Genomic DNA, 17,174 nt, shown 5'->3' on the forward strand with positions numbered 1-17,174 from the left:
TTCGAATGCATGCAAAGCAAAACTTGGCTGATAGTAAAATGAAAAGAACCGAACAAAATCTTACAGTATAATTAATAGACTTCGTACAGGAAAAAGGGACCCCACCATCAATGTATACCTGACTCGAGCGTTGTAATTTCTAATTCTGCATATTCGGACGGGACGCCTTCTTTCTCCGCCACTGCACTGACACCATTTTTCGCGTAAATCCTGAGTCTATAAGCCGTCGCCGAAAATAACTTCGTAACAGTGGCCTTGGTGTGTGACAAATTCCTTTGCCTCGGAAGGAAGACCACTTGTGAACCGCAGTCCTGGCTACAGCTTGTTTGTTCCTTCTGACATACAATCTTGCATTCTAACTCGTAATACACATCCCTCCGTCCGCCAGAGTGATGGGGATGGCTCCAGGATAAGCTCACTGTTGTTTGATTTCCGGCAAGGCTTCGCAGGTGTCTTGGTTTTGATGGTACAGCTTTAGAAAAAGGAACAGAAGGGTTGGGAATTTATAGTAAAAGGTGAACGGTACTAGCCTGTATAGTAAAGTGATACGAATATAACAATGTTCAGTACATGTAAATTCAAATCAAATTAATCAACTGAATCAAGTAAACCAGAATGAATCAAATAAAATCGAATAAGATAGAACACAATGGAATGGATAGAATGGAATGGAATCGAATAGAGTAGGGTAGAATAGAATAGAATAGAACAGAAAAGGAGAGAAAAGAAAGAAAGAAAGAAAGAAAGAAAGAAATGAAATGGGATAATCAATAGAAAATAAAATGAGTGAATTAATAAATGAATGAATGAACGAACGAACGAACGAACGAACGAACGAACGAACGAACGAACGAACGAACAAACGAACGAACAGACGGACGAAACGAACGAATGAATGAAATGAATAAAACGGAAGAAGCGAACGGATGAATGAATTGCAATTAACGAACGAACACATTAATGAATGAAAGAAAGAATAAATGCGCAATGACATTAACACCCGTAACAGCAGCAATCAACTCACAGAAAGACTGGGCAAACAATGTAAACATTTGACTCGAATGATGCCAGTGTTACCAGTAAGGGTGGTATGAAAACAAAGTAGCAGTTGTCTGGGAAAAGTGGTCCAATATCTGATCGTCTTACCATTAAAATTTCATCCCAAAGATAGAGTGTTTTTAGTCCTACCTGTGCAATTGTCTGTAACCTTCTCCCATGCAGCGCGAAAGAATCCCCGCTTGCACTTGCAGTATTTCCTATCCACCGTTTCGGTGACACTGTTCAATGGGCATTCCGTACATTGGGTATTTCCCAACTTGTCTTTGAAATAACCTACCTTGCACTCTGCGAAGAAAAAATAAATAAAGCGCCCTTAGTCAGTATCGATGAAACAAAAATTGAGAAAAAAAACCACAAAAACAAAAGCAAAACAAACAAAAACATAAAAGAAAGAAAACAACAACAAAAAACATAATAATTATTAACACAACGGAACTTTTCCGTTCAGTCCCAATGCATGTGAATTACACATGCATCTCACACTATCTCGAAAAAATAGTTGAACAGCGTCGAAACGTACCCAAACTATTGGGAAATAGTACCATCACCTACTAAATAACTTATGACAATCCACGCGGCATTAACAAAAACGTAGTTTTGGACGTAAAATTACTAATTTGATACAAAAGAACAATGAGCCCTTGACACTACCTTGAAACAGTAGTCCCCTATCGGGCAGGAGTCACGCAACAGAGAGCACTGCGTGACTCCACGCCGAGAAGCCTGCCTGCAGGAGATAAAATATCAGCGGTTTTCTACGTGGCTCGCATTTCAATATGGCGGCACTGGCGGGACATCCAGTAACTAAAAAAACATTACCCGGACGGTGGTAATTACCTTATCGTTCGTCCATCATTTTTTAATTACGATCTCTTCCTGAAAGGTATCGGTTGTTTACATAGTAGCGGAGCTCCACCCGCGCGCGTGGACGGAGCCCCATAGCTAAGGAAATGTGGTAATCTACCCATCCGAGAAAATTTGGTAATCACGTGACCGTACGCCCGACCGTCCGTCCGCACCACAGGGAAACCAATGTTTACTCTCACACCTTCTAGCTAGTTTGGGAGCCCAATAGAAAACTAATTGCACATCAATATTGTAATCAATTGACAGCTGTCAAAACAGGATATCCGCTGACCAGTATCACCTGACCGTACCGCGGGCTCAAGTGTCGACCCATCGAGGTCGAGTACTTTTTTGAAGTTATCCGCTGACAAATTACCAGTTTCAAATGATCGCAGGCTCAAGTCTATTTTTCCAATGATTCATATGAAATATGTTGTGTTTATGTCACTATGCCCCCGCACTTTCAAGATTTTGATTTCAAACTGACGTCGGACGCGAAAATTCAGCCACTTTTTTAAAAATAAAGGCGGGGAAGACCTTTTTTTACCATGGTCACGCGTTGGTCACGCTCTACGTCCAATTTTTGTCTTCTGATTGGTCAAAATGTGACAGGTGAGTTCATGCGGAAAATTTATGCAGCATCTTGAAAGTTGTTTACTTTGACAGCTAAAGCTGACAGAGTTTTGCGTCAACTTGTGATGTTTTTAACTGTGTAAATCTTTTTCCACTGGATGTACAAAATGAAATACAGCTGCTATCAAGAGTCTTCTGTTATCCATGGCTGGTTTGTTTATTGGGTTTTTGGTTAAGAACTGCGTTGCTTGTCAAAATTGGGTAATCCGATTTCGGATGGCATCGTTTTAGCCTGTCACCTTGCACAATGCGTAAGAGGGTTTAAAAGTCTCAAGCAACTATGGCCTTCCTTGATATCTTTCAGGAACTGAATCTCAAATGGTAAGCCTGAGTAATTATTGTATTTGATGTTTGTTTTTGTTATATCTGATATCATGAAGTCGAGCACAGTTTATGCGGCAAGTTTTTGCACGTTTGTTGAGATTTGAGTCAATGATCTGATCTAGTATCAGGTTTGATATAAGCTTACAGAACTTTAAAAGGCCTTCAGATATATTTTCTCACGGCAAATAGAAAAAAAAAACGTTCCGAAGAATATTTAGTTATAAATTTGGCTGTAGAAAGAAAACCTTTTGCGTGATTTTCTTGTTTCGAGGAGTTCATCTTTGAAAAAAAACAAACACCGGGAGGCCGGCTGAAAGTAAAACAAAATAAACTTAAGCTCAAGCTTTAAGCTAAAACACTCAGGATTTTTAGAGACACTTTAATACTTGTCTTCGTGAATGAAAATTGTAGTCTCTGTAAATGTTTTACCGAATTATATTTCTCTTATTGATTGTTAGTAGTCTCTCTTGCAATTTTAATCGCTTGTCCGTGGTGTTTGTTTTCATCGTTCATGAACATCGCTTGCAGGAGTACTTAGAAATGTTGCCCGTATCAAACGCTTTATAAGATTACACATCGTTATAACTGGAACCATTAAATAACAAAAAATAATGATAATAAATTCGTTATTATGCTGAAGCGTATCTCCATTAAAGTTCATTCAAACACTCGACCACACTGACAGCTCGCACTAAAAATGAGAACCGGCTGGCCGTATGGGTGATTTTGGAAATTTTTTGAACGGTTTCACTAAAAGCCCACGATTGATCGTCCTGAACATTGAAAAATTGTGAAATGCCGTATTCTGTCCGAGGTCTGTATGATAAAAAGTACTGTTTCACCTCAGATGTGATGTATAAAAAGTATAAAAAGTTGGTTTACACACCCTCAGATTTGTTGGCAAGAATTTGTAAAGTAAACCTGTGGAACGCAAAAAAATGCGGCCTGATTTGTTTTCCAAGAATTGGTTTTCGATGCCTAATCTACTGTGATCAAGAGCCATTGTGGCTCTTGAATGTGATAGAAGATGTTTGCTATTTTTTCTGGTGTACATATATTTAGGCTATCAACTCGATGTAAGATGTTTCACTCTAAGATGACTTATCCTTTCCCTCAAAAGTCACATGAATGTGCCCTTAAGTTAACTGATTTGTGGATTACAAGTTTATTGTTTGATTTAAAATATAAATTTATTAATGGGAGCTTCGCTTTTAGCCCTGGCTAAATCTATATATTATTTAAGAAATAGATAATACGCAAGCCAGGGGGTATCAGACAGTCTAATAATTTCACATGCAGTCTACAGCCGGCAGCCCACCAAGGTTAAGCGGGTCTTAAACTACATGTAAGCTTTATCTTTGATGCATCATGCTTAACACTGTTAACGTAATGTTCTCGGCCAGTTTTGACATTACTGACAACAGGAAGACTGTCACAGATAACGAGGCTCTAAATTTCTCCTTAATTACTTTGGTACGAAAAACGTTTGATTCGAAACAAATGTGATTTCAGGTTAATTTTCATTTAACCTTGGTTGCTTTCACTTCTCCTTTCTCTCTGAGGGCAAGGGGCCAAGGGAAATTGCAAATCAATTACCGGTAAGGTTCACAAAATTAATTTAAACCTGAAATCAAATATGACTTGTAACATAATTAGGCACTTTAGTTGTACAACATGCACAGTACCTTGGCATTGAGCTGCCACTTTCTCCCAGCCTAGTTTACAAAGACACACCCCTGTACCATTTTCTGCTCTGAGCCAGTCCCCATTACTTCTACAGATAGCTTCTAATTCCAGTGATGTGGATTCAGAGTGGTCTGTGCATTCACCCACAACTTTGACTGTTTCAGATTCATTTGTTGGAGCCATTGTTTCCGGTAACACCACAAGACTATCTGGTAGTGTCCTTTTAGGGCAAACACTGTACGTAACCAGGACTGAGTTGATTTTAAGACAAGCTCCTTGGTCATGAATTGCAAGGAACACTTCTGAAGTCCCTTCCTTAATAAACAATGACAGTTGCACAGTGCTCCAAGGAATCACAGACACACTGGAGAGGTTGCTTGGTAACTTCACTGTACTTAATTTGTCGTACTTTCCATTCCCCGGATCAAAATCTGACTTGTTTGAATATTTTGTAGCTTGGTAAGTATATACATCAAAATGTTCCACACAATTTTGCATTGATGTAGTACATCTTACGGTGAAGTTGACTGTGATGTTGACTTTTTTAACATTGTCAGGAGGGTGGAATCCATCATTTTTACTGTATAGCCAGTTGTTAACATTGTCTGAGCCAATATCACAGACATGATAATATACTTTCTTGGCACGATAATCGCTCTTAGACCACTGGGAGAAACAAAAAAAACAAACAAATCAATAATAATAATAATAATAATAATAATAATAATAATAATAATAATAAAATAATTAATTGTTGCAAAACTAATTAGTAATAATTCTACTTGTAACTTTATGTTCCTGACTCAGTACAATAAAACTACTAATCAAGCTAGTCCTCATACATTGTTTATTTGTATATGTACATGTAATAAAATATACATTTATACTTTGTTAGTACACTGTAGTTTAATATGATATGGTAATACACAGCATGAGGAAAAGGAAGGATGGGAACAAAATGGGAACTAATTAGGTTGTTTGTGTGTGTGTGATTTTATAATGAAGCATGATGATATTGACAGGGCTGTCACTTTAAGTTTCAAGTTTGTGCAACTGTAGGAGGCAAATTGAAGAACTAAGAAGCTCCTCTTGTTTCCTATAAAAATAGCAGTGTCACGTGATTATCACAGTGGGAGGAAATAGTGAAACTCCCTAAATATGGTACCACAAATAATAATAATAATAATAATAATAATAATAATAATAATAATAATAATAATAATAATAATAATAATAATAATAATAATGATATGATTATGATTATGATGATAAGAAACTGAATAGTAGCAATAAATTGAAATCTCAAGGATGTGGGGCCTCAAAACAAAAGTTGTGCCTGTATTATTTGGGGAAATTGGCTTAGTTTAAAAGGGTCCGGCAAATTTCATGGAAGAAAAATTCCCTGGAAACATCAACATATACTGAGAAATGCCAGAAGAACAGCCTACTGAGCACAGCCCAACCCGGAGCTGCGAAACAAAAACAACAAAAAAACATAATTTAATACCTGCAAAACGTAGAATACACGAAAAAGAATCCGAAAAAGTTGAAAAACATCCAGATTGGAAGAGGGAAATCAGCACTTATTATTATTATTATTATTATTATTATTATTAGCTTGGCAACAATTGACATTTACATGAAGTCCATTTCTGTCCGCAAATAGCAGGTGCTAGTCGAGGCAGGCAGAGGTATAAATAATGTACAGGGTTACAGCAGTCAGTGATAAATTACAAATAAATAAAATTATATACATAAATAAGTAAATAAAGCTTAAACATAAATATATAACATTCATAACATCAACAACTTGTGCCAGTTACTGGTAAATATAATGGCAAAACTAAATTAAGCTGTTTATACTGTATTATTTAACTGTATAGTTCGCTATTTTATGAAGCAGAATGGGAACTTCATCATACACTGGTTGGAAGCTCGAACCACCGAGCTACTAAGGATTCATGGTGAGCAGGGCCATATATAAGGTTCATGTATGATTGAAAAGCGTCCTCCATACTGCTAGGATCAGCAATGTCGAAATGATCACGTGAGTGATAAATAAAAAGATGGTAAATCTTAAGCTTAGTGAAGAAATGAGAAATGATGTAATCAACATGTCACAAGGATGAGACAAATAAAAAATCTGAGTCCCCAACAAGAATTGATGACCTTCCACACCCTGATCAGATGCACTAGCCACTGAGCTGACTCATGGCCAGCTGGGACATATACAAGGTTCACATGTGACACGTGTCCTGAGTACTGCTAGGATTAGCAATGTGGAAATCCTCATCTGTATGATGTATGTATGTATGACCCGTGTGCGGAAGGTCTTAGGTTCAATTCCTGTCAGGGACTCTTTCTCCCATGCTTGTGACATGTTGACTACATCATTTCACATTTCTTCACTGAGCTCAAAATTTACCATTTTTCTTTCTCTAAATCATGCCCTTGGAAAAGTTACTCTTTCCCTTGGGATGTATGCCAGCGTGAGAACAGCTAGAGCTCAGATCAGAGCTAGTATCAGAGCTGTAAGATGATGAAGATGATAATGATAATGTTAATGATAATAATAATAATAATAATAATAATAATAATAATATTAATAATAGTAATAATAAATAAAATGAATCTTTCAGTAAATGGAGAAAAAATAAACAATAAAGTAATATTAACTGTAATAATAATTTTAATGAAAATGATTATGTCATTTATGAGAATATTAAAGTTAGTTTCTTATTGTAAGACTCTCTATGAACTTAAGACATTATGATAGCAGATTTATCTCATCCAAATCATTGAGTCTGTGCCCTAGCCAGTACTGCAGATGAAATCTATCCACTACTAATATTGTCTACAAAGTAGTGCTGAGATCCTATAGACGTATTCAGCTAACTCAATGTTGTACCCAATTCAAACCCTTTGGGAATAAAACGTTTTGTTTCATCAATTTCCACATCATTTAAATGTGAATGCCACATTATAATGCAAATAAAGTACACAAAGAATCTTAATCCTGGGAGATTTGAATTGGGTACAACACTGAGTTAGCCGAATAGGTCTGAATAGGTCTATTAGTTACAGATCTGCGACAAACTCTCAATAAATTACATGAAGGGTGTTTCAATGTGATTGACCCATCGATGCTGGCTTTTTTCAGGCCAGTCATGCAACAAATTCAAATCCTGGTACACAGGTGGGTCCTAGAACAAAGCTGGTTCACAGACAAACTTAACAAGAGTAGTTTTCATTTTGCCTGACTGGCATAGGCTGTCTCTACCCCAGCTACTTGGATTGGTGTCTACAGTGGAGTACTTTAGTGTTGATGGTCATGTCACCGTACCCCAGCTGTTCCTTCAATGTTTGTTGCCTTCCAAAACCAGCTTTCAGCTTTCGGCAATGTAGGATCAGGTCTTTGTAGTAAAATGACTGCAATAAACCAAAACAAGTCAACTGATTTAAAACTGCATGTACTGTCTGAAGACTAAACCTTCTCTCTCTTGCTCTATAACTTTATCAGGCTAATGACAACAGTGCTGTCTGATAGCCCAGGGCTACACTTTCTTAAACTCCTTTTTTTTCTCTGGTTGATTATGCCACTTTAAAGGACTTTTCATACCTGTTTGACGTGAAATTCACCACAGTCAAAAACTATACTGGTGACATCATGACAATTGACCAAATTGCTTTCTACTGTTTGTGCACGCCAATGAAAGAATTTGGCCTTCGATCAAGAGTCACTGATAGCCTTTTTACATGCACCCTTCGTTAATTAACTACTAATAGAGTATAACCCTGACACAAAAATGTGCCATCAGACAGAAAAAAAATTAAAAATAAATAAAATTGTTGTACTTCCTCAAAACAGGGGTAAATTAATATTAGAGTACTAGCCCATACACTGATTTTACTGTTAGGGCCATTTGCTATAACTGACATGTTTGTTACAGTGTATAAAAGAAATTTTTTTATTATTGAAATAACAATGTATCAATTTCTGCTAAATAAATGGAATGTTGAAATAGGAATTACATGTAAGAAAGAAAACAAAAATACATATACAAGTAAGTGAGATTAAAAATTTGCTTTAAAGCAGAAAATTACCAGTAGATTGAATGTAGAGTAAGAATAAGAATCCATGATCAAATTTGAATTTAAGGACGTGCATAGCTTCTTCTTTTGAGCTTACACCCACATACAAATTCTCCAGACAGAGCTCCATAGAGTTGCTTTAGAATTAGTTGAGAGAATTTGATGAAAGATCAAAGCATTCTCCCTTTGGGGATCATTTTATCAACTCTCATAACCTTTTCTTGTGATTATGTATTGATGTTAAAGGAGCTATGTCACGAAATTCAGCCAAATTAGGTAATTACAAAATGTCTGTTGAATCCAAGAGAAACATAAAAATAACCACTTCAAGGAAGGTTAAAATAACACAACAGATATAACAGATGCCACAGATGGGCAACCTGAAGAAGACTGAAATGGATTGAAATCGGGCTTTTTGAAAACTGTTCAGCCTAACAGTTTTTCAAAGTTTATCTCTCCTGTTTGCAACTTCAAAAATAATTTTCAGAAGACATATTTGTTTGTCTCAAATCTCTGACTTTGTCATTTACATAAAATTTCTTTGCTTATTTTTAAGTTCCATAGCGATTGAGGGCGAGTAATTGGCAAAATTAAACAAAATGTACTGGACTGCCATGACACAGTCCCTTTAAGAGAAGAAAATGATGACAGTCACTCTTAGCACTTCAAGAGTTAAACTACCAAAACCCTCCATACCTAGCTTGTACCTCAAAAGAGAATTATAATTTGTTACTTTCAAATTCTCTCTAGAAATTCACGTACATTGGCCTTAATCTTTATCTTAATACATAAAGATTTTAGTACATATTATGTTCCTATTGAAGATAGTACACTTTTCATACTACTTCTGGGAAAGTCTTCTTCATTTCATTAGTACCTGAGTATTTTTACTTTTTATGAAAAACTTATCTCCAAAAGAGAAATTGACAAGATTGTTTCAGATGAAAGTAAAATTTAATTATCCTGCTATTTTAATGAACATAATTTTCTACTCCCACACACAAATCTGCCACATTTGTGTCAAGGGAAATGGTGTGTTGTTGACACATTCTTTGCTTGAAATTAGCTTTTAAGAACATATTTACATTAGTGTACATTGGTCCTCACAAAACATGACAAATGATGAAGACCTACAAAGCAGACGTGTGAATATATAAGCTTATATCAAAGATTAAGCAAAAAGGAAGAAAGAGCGGATGGAAAAAAAAAACAAGTCCCATTCATTTGCATGTTTGTTAATGTTTCTTTTTAATGTTTCTTCCAAACACTATTGTAAAATTTATATAACTTCATTTCATAGGAGCCAAGTTGTCTCAAATATATACATATGTATACCTTGTAATGGTTTTAATATCAAAACATTTTCCGTTTTCATATGAACAGTGTTTATTGCATTTTTTCCATCATCGTTTTTTGGCATTTCAGCTGTGCACCAGAAATAAAAACTTCATTATTCTGGACCGCTATCACTGGTGAACATACATTAATTAATTTTGTTCGGTGCTAATTTAATTACTTTACTCCACTAAGAGAAATCACTTTTAACCAACGACAACACCTAGATGCAGTGGGCTTGATACAGGAAATGGCACTTTATTGCCGGCAGCCAAAGTACAATGCGAGCGCCTTTCTTTCTAGAGTCAATTAGCATTTCATATTGCAATTGTTTCCCGTTTGAATGCGTCCAATTCATTCTTTTCATGTTTCAAGAATCTTTTATCCTCGTATAGTGAATTCGCGTGGATTTTTTTTCCCGCGAACAAAGGTCCCCCTGTCGCTGAGATCTTCGACATTTGAAAACATTTCGTCAATCAACCATCGATGCCAGTTATAAATGTCAGATCTGTAAACATTTTTTGAATAACAGCTGTTAAATCTGTAGCTTTCTGTAAGTGTTGTTTACGATTTCTGGCTCTCCCAATAAACCCAAACATTTGTTTTTCAATTCAATCTTGCATGCAAATGTCGTCCCTGAAATACGCTACGCGAACAAAAGAAACGGACATACAGTTGTCGATTTCATCATATGTTTTATTAAAGACGGCGATAAATGGGGCATCACTGAAGGGAAGAACCCTAGGTTCTGTCGCGAATGAAAAGAACTCACTTTGCTCTTCAAATTGTGCTCCAAACGTTAAGATTGAGATCATTAGCAAATGTAAATCTCAAGCTGCGAGCCATTAGCGAAATAAAAGATGCAGTTATTGCAATAGAAGGTCCCGCGAACGATACATTAAGCTAAGTAAAATGAACACAAACTTGTTTCCCTCATTTTTCTTTCGTTTTTCATAAGAACGTCAGCAATGTATCGATCGGAAGTTGAAATTTAGAGGTGATAATTACAAAACAAACAGAAGACATCGAAAAACCCTCTCGAGTCGAGACACTTTAGAACGCTCCGTGTCGGGTTTCTTCACTGTATATCATTTGAGTTTTGGGCGTGCGATAATGAAAATAACGAAGCCACGAGTGGCAAACAAGACTTAAAATATTCACATTAAATCTTTTCTCCAATCAAACTACACTTTTATATCACGGAGGGGTGGCAAAAAGACTTTTCCTTTCGTTTAGAGTCAATTTAACATACAGGCAAATGGACCGAAAGTCATACTTGATATTTAAAATTCAAATTTCTCGAACGCTCTATCTATCGACATGAAATTGAAAAGAAAAATTCCGCGTTATGACGTGTTCCCAATTCTCTAACTAATTTTGACAGCCCTGCCTTATCCGTGCTTTTGTGCCAGAAGTAAACATTGGCTGCCACCCATCGCGAGGAATAAACCACAACGCATCATCGCTAGGCTTAGATAATGTTTCGCAGTCAATATTTCTTAAGCGTTCGAATGACAGATCTTCTTAGCACCAAAGAAAGTCACGCACGGACGCAAGAAAGCCACTGAGGTCAGACTAGAAAAGTGGGCTTCTTAAACCCCTGAGAGTAATCCGTAGCAAGCCGTGATATCCTTGAAAGAATTGCCACAAGCCGAGAGCGCGTAAAGTTTACGCTTGGAAACACGGCCGCAATATTTCAATTAATCCATTATATTTCAAAAGAAAAAGAGAACCCGCAGCTTACCTCTGTCTGCTGTTGAAAAGTGTAATAGGAGCGAAGCCAAATTGGCGATGAAAATCAAAGCTTTCTGCACCATGTCCAACCTTCCGTCTTCCCTCCTCGATTGAAACCGCACTGTTTGGAACGTGGATCTCTCGTGCAGCGGCTTTCTTCAACAGAAACGGAAGTAACTTAGACGGAAATGACGTAAGGTACTAAACATAAACATGCATTCTAGACAGAAAAATGACAAGTTTCATAGCTGGCCAAATTTTTGAGCAGAGTGAAAAATTCCTTCCTACCCTTTGAACCACCTTAAGGCGTAACCGATGGAATTAAAATATATGCTGTTTCTGCCTTAATTAATACCTCGCCGACTTTGAGGTAATTTTGCGAGTGGCGGGTTGAACAAGTCGTGTAATGCTTCACAATCAATTAGTTTCTCCGTTTTTCGCTTTCGTATTGTCTCCTCTACATGTCTAATTGTTCTTTCCTATCTCTATGGCCCTGTAAACATTTGGCGAAATTGGTTGCCATCAATTATTAAAAAGCAAAAAGCGATTTGTAAGACAGGTGTATTTCGAACTTCGGGCAACTTCAATAATCTAATCGTTATTGTCTCCAAGCCAACAGCAGATTGAGGCTTGCAAGGGAAGAAGCCGAAAGGAATAAACATGGCCGTGAGCAACGAGAGAGGATTTTAAGTTTGATCTCTCTTGACCTTCATTTGCTGCATTTTACACTGAAGTTTTCATTTGCTGGGATTATTGGACCCCAACGGAGATTAAATAGCCCTCGAGGCTACGTGAACAAGCGGCATTAGGGGTAAACCACAAAGAGAGATTACGATTTCTCGGGATGAAATTTGTTGCGCATTTGGTCTTTTACATTTCCGCCAATCTATTAAAATCCATGTTAAATCTCAAGAAGCTGACATGCAATTAAAATTTAAATATTAAAATGACTGGAGGTTAAGAAGCTCGATCGAGACACCGAGAAAAATTTAATAACTTATACACGGGAAATTGTTGTGGCTTAACAGTTCCCTTCTAAGTCCTGATTTTAGACAAGATAAGAAACTCACGAAACAAAAAAGAATCTTTCTCTTTCAGTAAGACCTACTTAAGGAAAATAGCCTTAAGTCGCTTAAAAGTACCGACGCTGTAAAGGCAATTAAGCTATGCAAATACTCTAAGTGAGAAGTTTTTATTGAAACTGAAACAAAGGCAAATAAATTATAACTGCTGGCAAACAATGGTACCCACGTGCTACGTTGAATTGGTTAGGCTTTCATTAGAAATTTAATTTCAAAGGCAATAGCAAAAGTTGTTTTCGCTGCCAAAATATTCCTTTTTTTCAAAAAGAGGTGTATTTGACGCGTTTACGCATCGAGCTCATTGTATGGATCTTTTTGTTATCTTTGATTGTATATTTAAACAGTTGCTTAGATTATTATAAATTCTTTTTACTACATAAAAAATAATGCAATTTAGTTTTCAGTGAGAATATCACGTAACCCTTTCACTTTGCAAAGCATCGTAAACTTAATGCACCAGTTAGTAACAACGTGAGTAAGGGCTCGAATTTCTCTTCGAACGTAGCGAAATTGTAGCACAAGAGGTTACCCTGATGTTCGTGGACCCAGCCCTCACAGAGTATGGGACAGTAATGTGACATCGGAGCTCTCTCCAAGACTAAAATTGTCCATACCCTCGAGAGGCTTAAACGTGGAACTGACTTAATCATTTTACTATTATATTTTTAATTTTGAGGTGGAAATAAGCTAAAATGTAACTTCCATTTGATACCAATGATTAGGTTTAAACTTACGAGTCCCAACGCATGTAACAGCAAACAGGTGAAGCTATCCACTACCACATATAGTTCGTTTGCATTTTCATTAAATGGAATTTTTCCTTCTTGAATTATTATTCAGCAGATAGTCCAAAAAGTGACAGGTATGCAAGAGTAAACGTCAAAGCGCCGTTGTTAAAGTAGTATGCTTTATCATTGTCAGACATCTCTGAGTGCTCTTTCCTTGAAGAAAAAGACGTACCCCTTGGGATTGGGTTCGGGTTGACCTGTTTCCCGCCTCAATATGAGGGCGTGAAAATTGACGATGGAAAGCTACTCCAAGCAGATTCCTGGCATTGCAAACCAGAACGGCGGTTTTTAAACAGACATTTTTTCCCGATTCCTGTCAGGGCTTCTGTTCATGTTTAGTCATTCACATTGCAATGCAAACAACTCTGAGGTTGACTTCAATATTGGACAAAACTATATTGAAAATTCACCCTCACCCCGGTAACCCCCCTCTTCAAACCAAGGATGGGAAAATAGCGTGTTTTGGCCTTCTTGGGTTAAGGGAGGGGGGGGGAAGGAGAGGAAGGACGTTTGCTTCTCGATTTTATTCTGTCCAAGACTGTTACTCTATTCCGCAACATCGCCTGTGGCTTCCGGCTTCTTGATCAAGCCGGACATCAGGACATTTAAAATGCAAAAATGAAACTCGCCTGCGTTATTCATGCGCGTCGAAGGACCACAACTGTTATCATTTGAGGGGCCCTTGCCTTCAAGTGAAAATAAGTGACAAGGAAGTCAGCTGCTCGTGTTCTAATAGATGAGTTATCGCCCTTAGGAAGGTAGATGCAGCTGGGGAGATCGATTCTAAAGAGAACTCAGCTACATCTGCGAACCGCCCGCGAACTGAATGGCGTCTTACAAAGCTGCATTATTGACTAGATATCGGCTCGCAGACAAATGAATGAAGTGCATTCATTCATTTTACCGCAGCCGGAGATGACCTTGATCGAGTTTGAGTGAAGGAGAGATGAATATCAGAATGTCGCAAAGCACGTCTCGCGTCGCGTGATAGGAATACTCCTATAAGACTCCTATAGCAAATCACTTATTTTCAACGTCAACTTACCAAACTCGAAGTCAGAGCGACAACTTGTCTTTCAAGCTCAGTCTTCCGCTATGCCGAACGAAAACAGTTAAAGATCTATGTAGCTCGACGCTGAAGCTTGGTTAATATTGTTTGCATTCAGAACTATTCAAACAGTTTATCACAAATCACGCAGAGGACAGTCCCAAAATAAACCGCGGGGCTCCAATCTGATTGGTCGTTAAAATAGAAGGTTAATACTGACATTGAGAGAATACTCAACTGATGTGTGGATGTAATGACAGTCTCATGACTAGAACAGTTTAAAATGAACTCATTGTACTGTGAATCTGTAGCCAGCCAAAAAGCACTAAGTTATTATTACCTACTTAAAGTTTATAAAGTAAATCGCCCGCCTTCTCTTAGCTCGGACCATATGCAGAGATTATATCCATCGGCTAGGTCACTAACTCATAAACTTCCAATTAGGGTTTTTCAAGAATGACTTTAATTAAAGCTGTTTGACGGTGATTGTGTCGTAAACAGACTGCGTGTTGTTCTAGTAACCGACTTCACTTCTCGCACAAAGTTAACTATTCTAATACAGGTGTATATAAATTCCTACCCAATGCCGCTGGTGTCAGCTGAGACTGGTGCCCTTGTCCTCTATGCCTGGTAAATGGTTCTCCAGTTTTCGTACTTCTAAAAATTGTTCATACGTACCGTAAGAAGCGCTGTAGGTGGCTTCCCGAACAATGTTAGTCACATGTCATCAGGCAAAATACTTGCTACAGTATTAAACGTGAGAAGTGTCAGAATTGATGATCAATTTAAAACATTTATTTGTGAGTCCAGCCAATACTGACAATTTATGACATCTATGGCACTGATCCAATACAAGACTTACATCTGTGGTATGTTCTGTTGTTACTTTTTATTATATATAAATATATTTTTTTCTGGAGACAGTTGGGATTCGATCTGCTGGAGTGGTGGACCATCATGTCTACTCCATTTACCCATCAAGTTGGGCACACTGCACGAGCGTTCAGTGAACATACTGTACTTGCAAGGAAGTGTTAATTATATCTAGTCTGGAGATCGAGCTGACTAGGATTATTATCAATTCAGTCATTTCCTGAGCGCCCGCGTACACCATTTGTCTCCCTAAAACTGAAGAGCTTGCAATTAAACCCAGCAGATAATCAGTACCATAGGAAAGGCACCAACTGCAAGCAATTGTTCTATTTTAGCTGATAGGGCGTTTCTAGTCTAAACATTAGAGACAACAATGACTGTCAATTCAGTAATTTCCTGAGTGGTTCATCATTTGTCCTCCTAAACCTGACGAACTTGCAAATTCAACTCAGCAGATGAACAGTATTATGGCAAAGGCACCAAATATAAATTGATTTTGAGAGAGTAGTAGTACTAGACTAATGGAAGAAGATATTACTAAACGAGAAAGGAATCGATATGAAATTAGATTCAATATCATGGAAAACCTTCAATTCCAATCAGTTAACTTCACGCGAAATACTTGGAAAGAAATATTAGCGTGTGAAAGGAATAGTGAAATATTTCATGCATGAAAATAGTGTCACTAAGTAATTCCACCCGCAGACACCAAACAACTTACTATGAAATTAAAGGCTTAGTACAAGCTACGCCCATGCCCACTGCACCCTAGTAAGGTTATCAAACCATACAAAGGCATTGCCCCATTCTCTCAAAGTAACTACAAACTTGTCACTCCAACTGACTTTATGAAATTAAAAGCCCGGTTATATTTAGCCACTTTTCAATGATCTTTCTCATCTTGCCCCATGAAAGGGAATCCAAGACAGTCTTGTATCCTGGATTCCATTCCAGACTCCGGATTCCAGGTACTGGATTCCAGTCTTTTGACAGTGGAACTTGGATTCTGGGTTCCAATCGTTATTTAGCCTCCGAAGCAGACGTTGAGGCAGGGACGTGTGACGAACCCTTAAGAACGTATGCGTGGGAGGCTAATCGTTATTGGGATTCCGGATACCTTGAGCTGTATATCGGATTCCAGATGCCACAAGCAAAATTTTCACGGATTACGGATTCCATAAGCAAAAATTTCCCATAATTCCAGAATGCTATTACATGAGGCGACTTAAATTCCACTAAGCTCCTAGAGATGGTATCTCCTCTCCTCAGAATTTTCCTATTCCGGCCTTCGTTAATCGTGTTTGAAATGAGGGAGCCAAAGTGAAACTAAAAGTCTGGAACTTTGCTTAGTTCCAACTCAAACTGTCTGGGCGATGGTGCGTCTTACGAGATCCTTCACAGCCTAGCATGAGCGGAAGAACGTGAAGAAATCTTAAAATATGAAAAAGCATAACAAACTTGCATTGGAAGACACGGTGACTTGTACCTACAGGTATAACTCTTATCTCTACAACGGCCACTTTCCTCTGTCCCCAAGGTGGCCGTTGTAGAGAGGTTCAACTGTAGTTAGCTCGTTAACTAACCGGTTAAAACGTGCTTGTTCAGCTTGTTGCTGTCTGGCTTCCAATTTCGCGCCAGCTGCCATTTATTTCCCGGATGTACCGATGTTATGGC

The 17,174-nt window shown here is 37.7% G+C and overlaps 1 protein-coding gene across 8 annotated transcripts in view; it reads right to left on the reverse strand.

Annotated features, from left to right (window-relative positions):
- LOC140944272 (ephrin type-A receptor 4-like) overlaps positions 1-15,403 on the reverse strand; it is a 31,212-nt gene extending 15,809 nt beyond the window's left edge. The window contains exons 1-6 of one of the 8 annotated variants that reach the window (XR_012166693.1): positions 13,526-13,663; positions 11,720-11,865; positions 7,892-7,977; positions 4,548-5,214; positions 1,189-1,344; positions 119-472 (exon numbers count right to left, since the gene is read on the reverse strand). Coding sequence is in view for 7 of the 8 variants with exons in the window: in XM_073393453.1 (XP_073249554.1) it covers positions 119-472; positions 1,189-1,344; positions 4,548-5,214; positions 7,892-7,977; positions 11,720-11,865; positions 13,526-13,539 (1,423 nt within the window). In the remaining variant the exon portion in view is untranslated. Of the gene's footprint in view, positions 1-118; positions 473-1,188; positions 1,345-4,547; positions 5,215-7,891; positions 7,978-11,719; positions 11,866-13,525; positions 13,664-14,624; positions 14,813-15,207 lie in introns of those variants that run through there. The other 7 variants (XM_073393438.1, XM_073393421.1, XM_073393446.1 and 4 more) reach the window with 7 other exon arrangements.
- Positions 15,404-17,174: the final 1,771 nt, after the last annotated feature.

Source organism: Porites lutea, chromosome 1 (genome assembly GCF_958299795.1).
Source record: "Porites lutea chromosome 1, jaPorLute2.1, whole genome shotgun sequence".
Taxonomy (NCBI): domain Eukaryota; kingdom Metazoa; phylum Cnidaria; class Anthozoa; order Scleractinia; family Poritidae; genus Porites; species Porites lutea.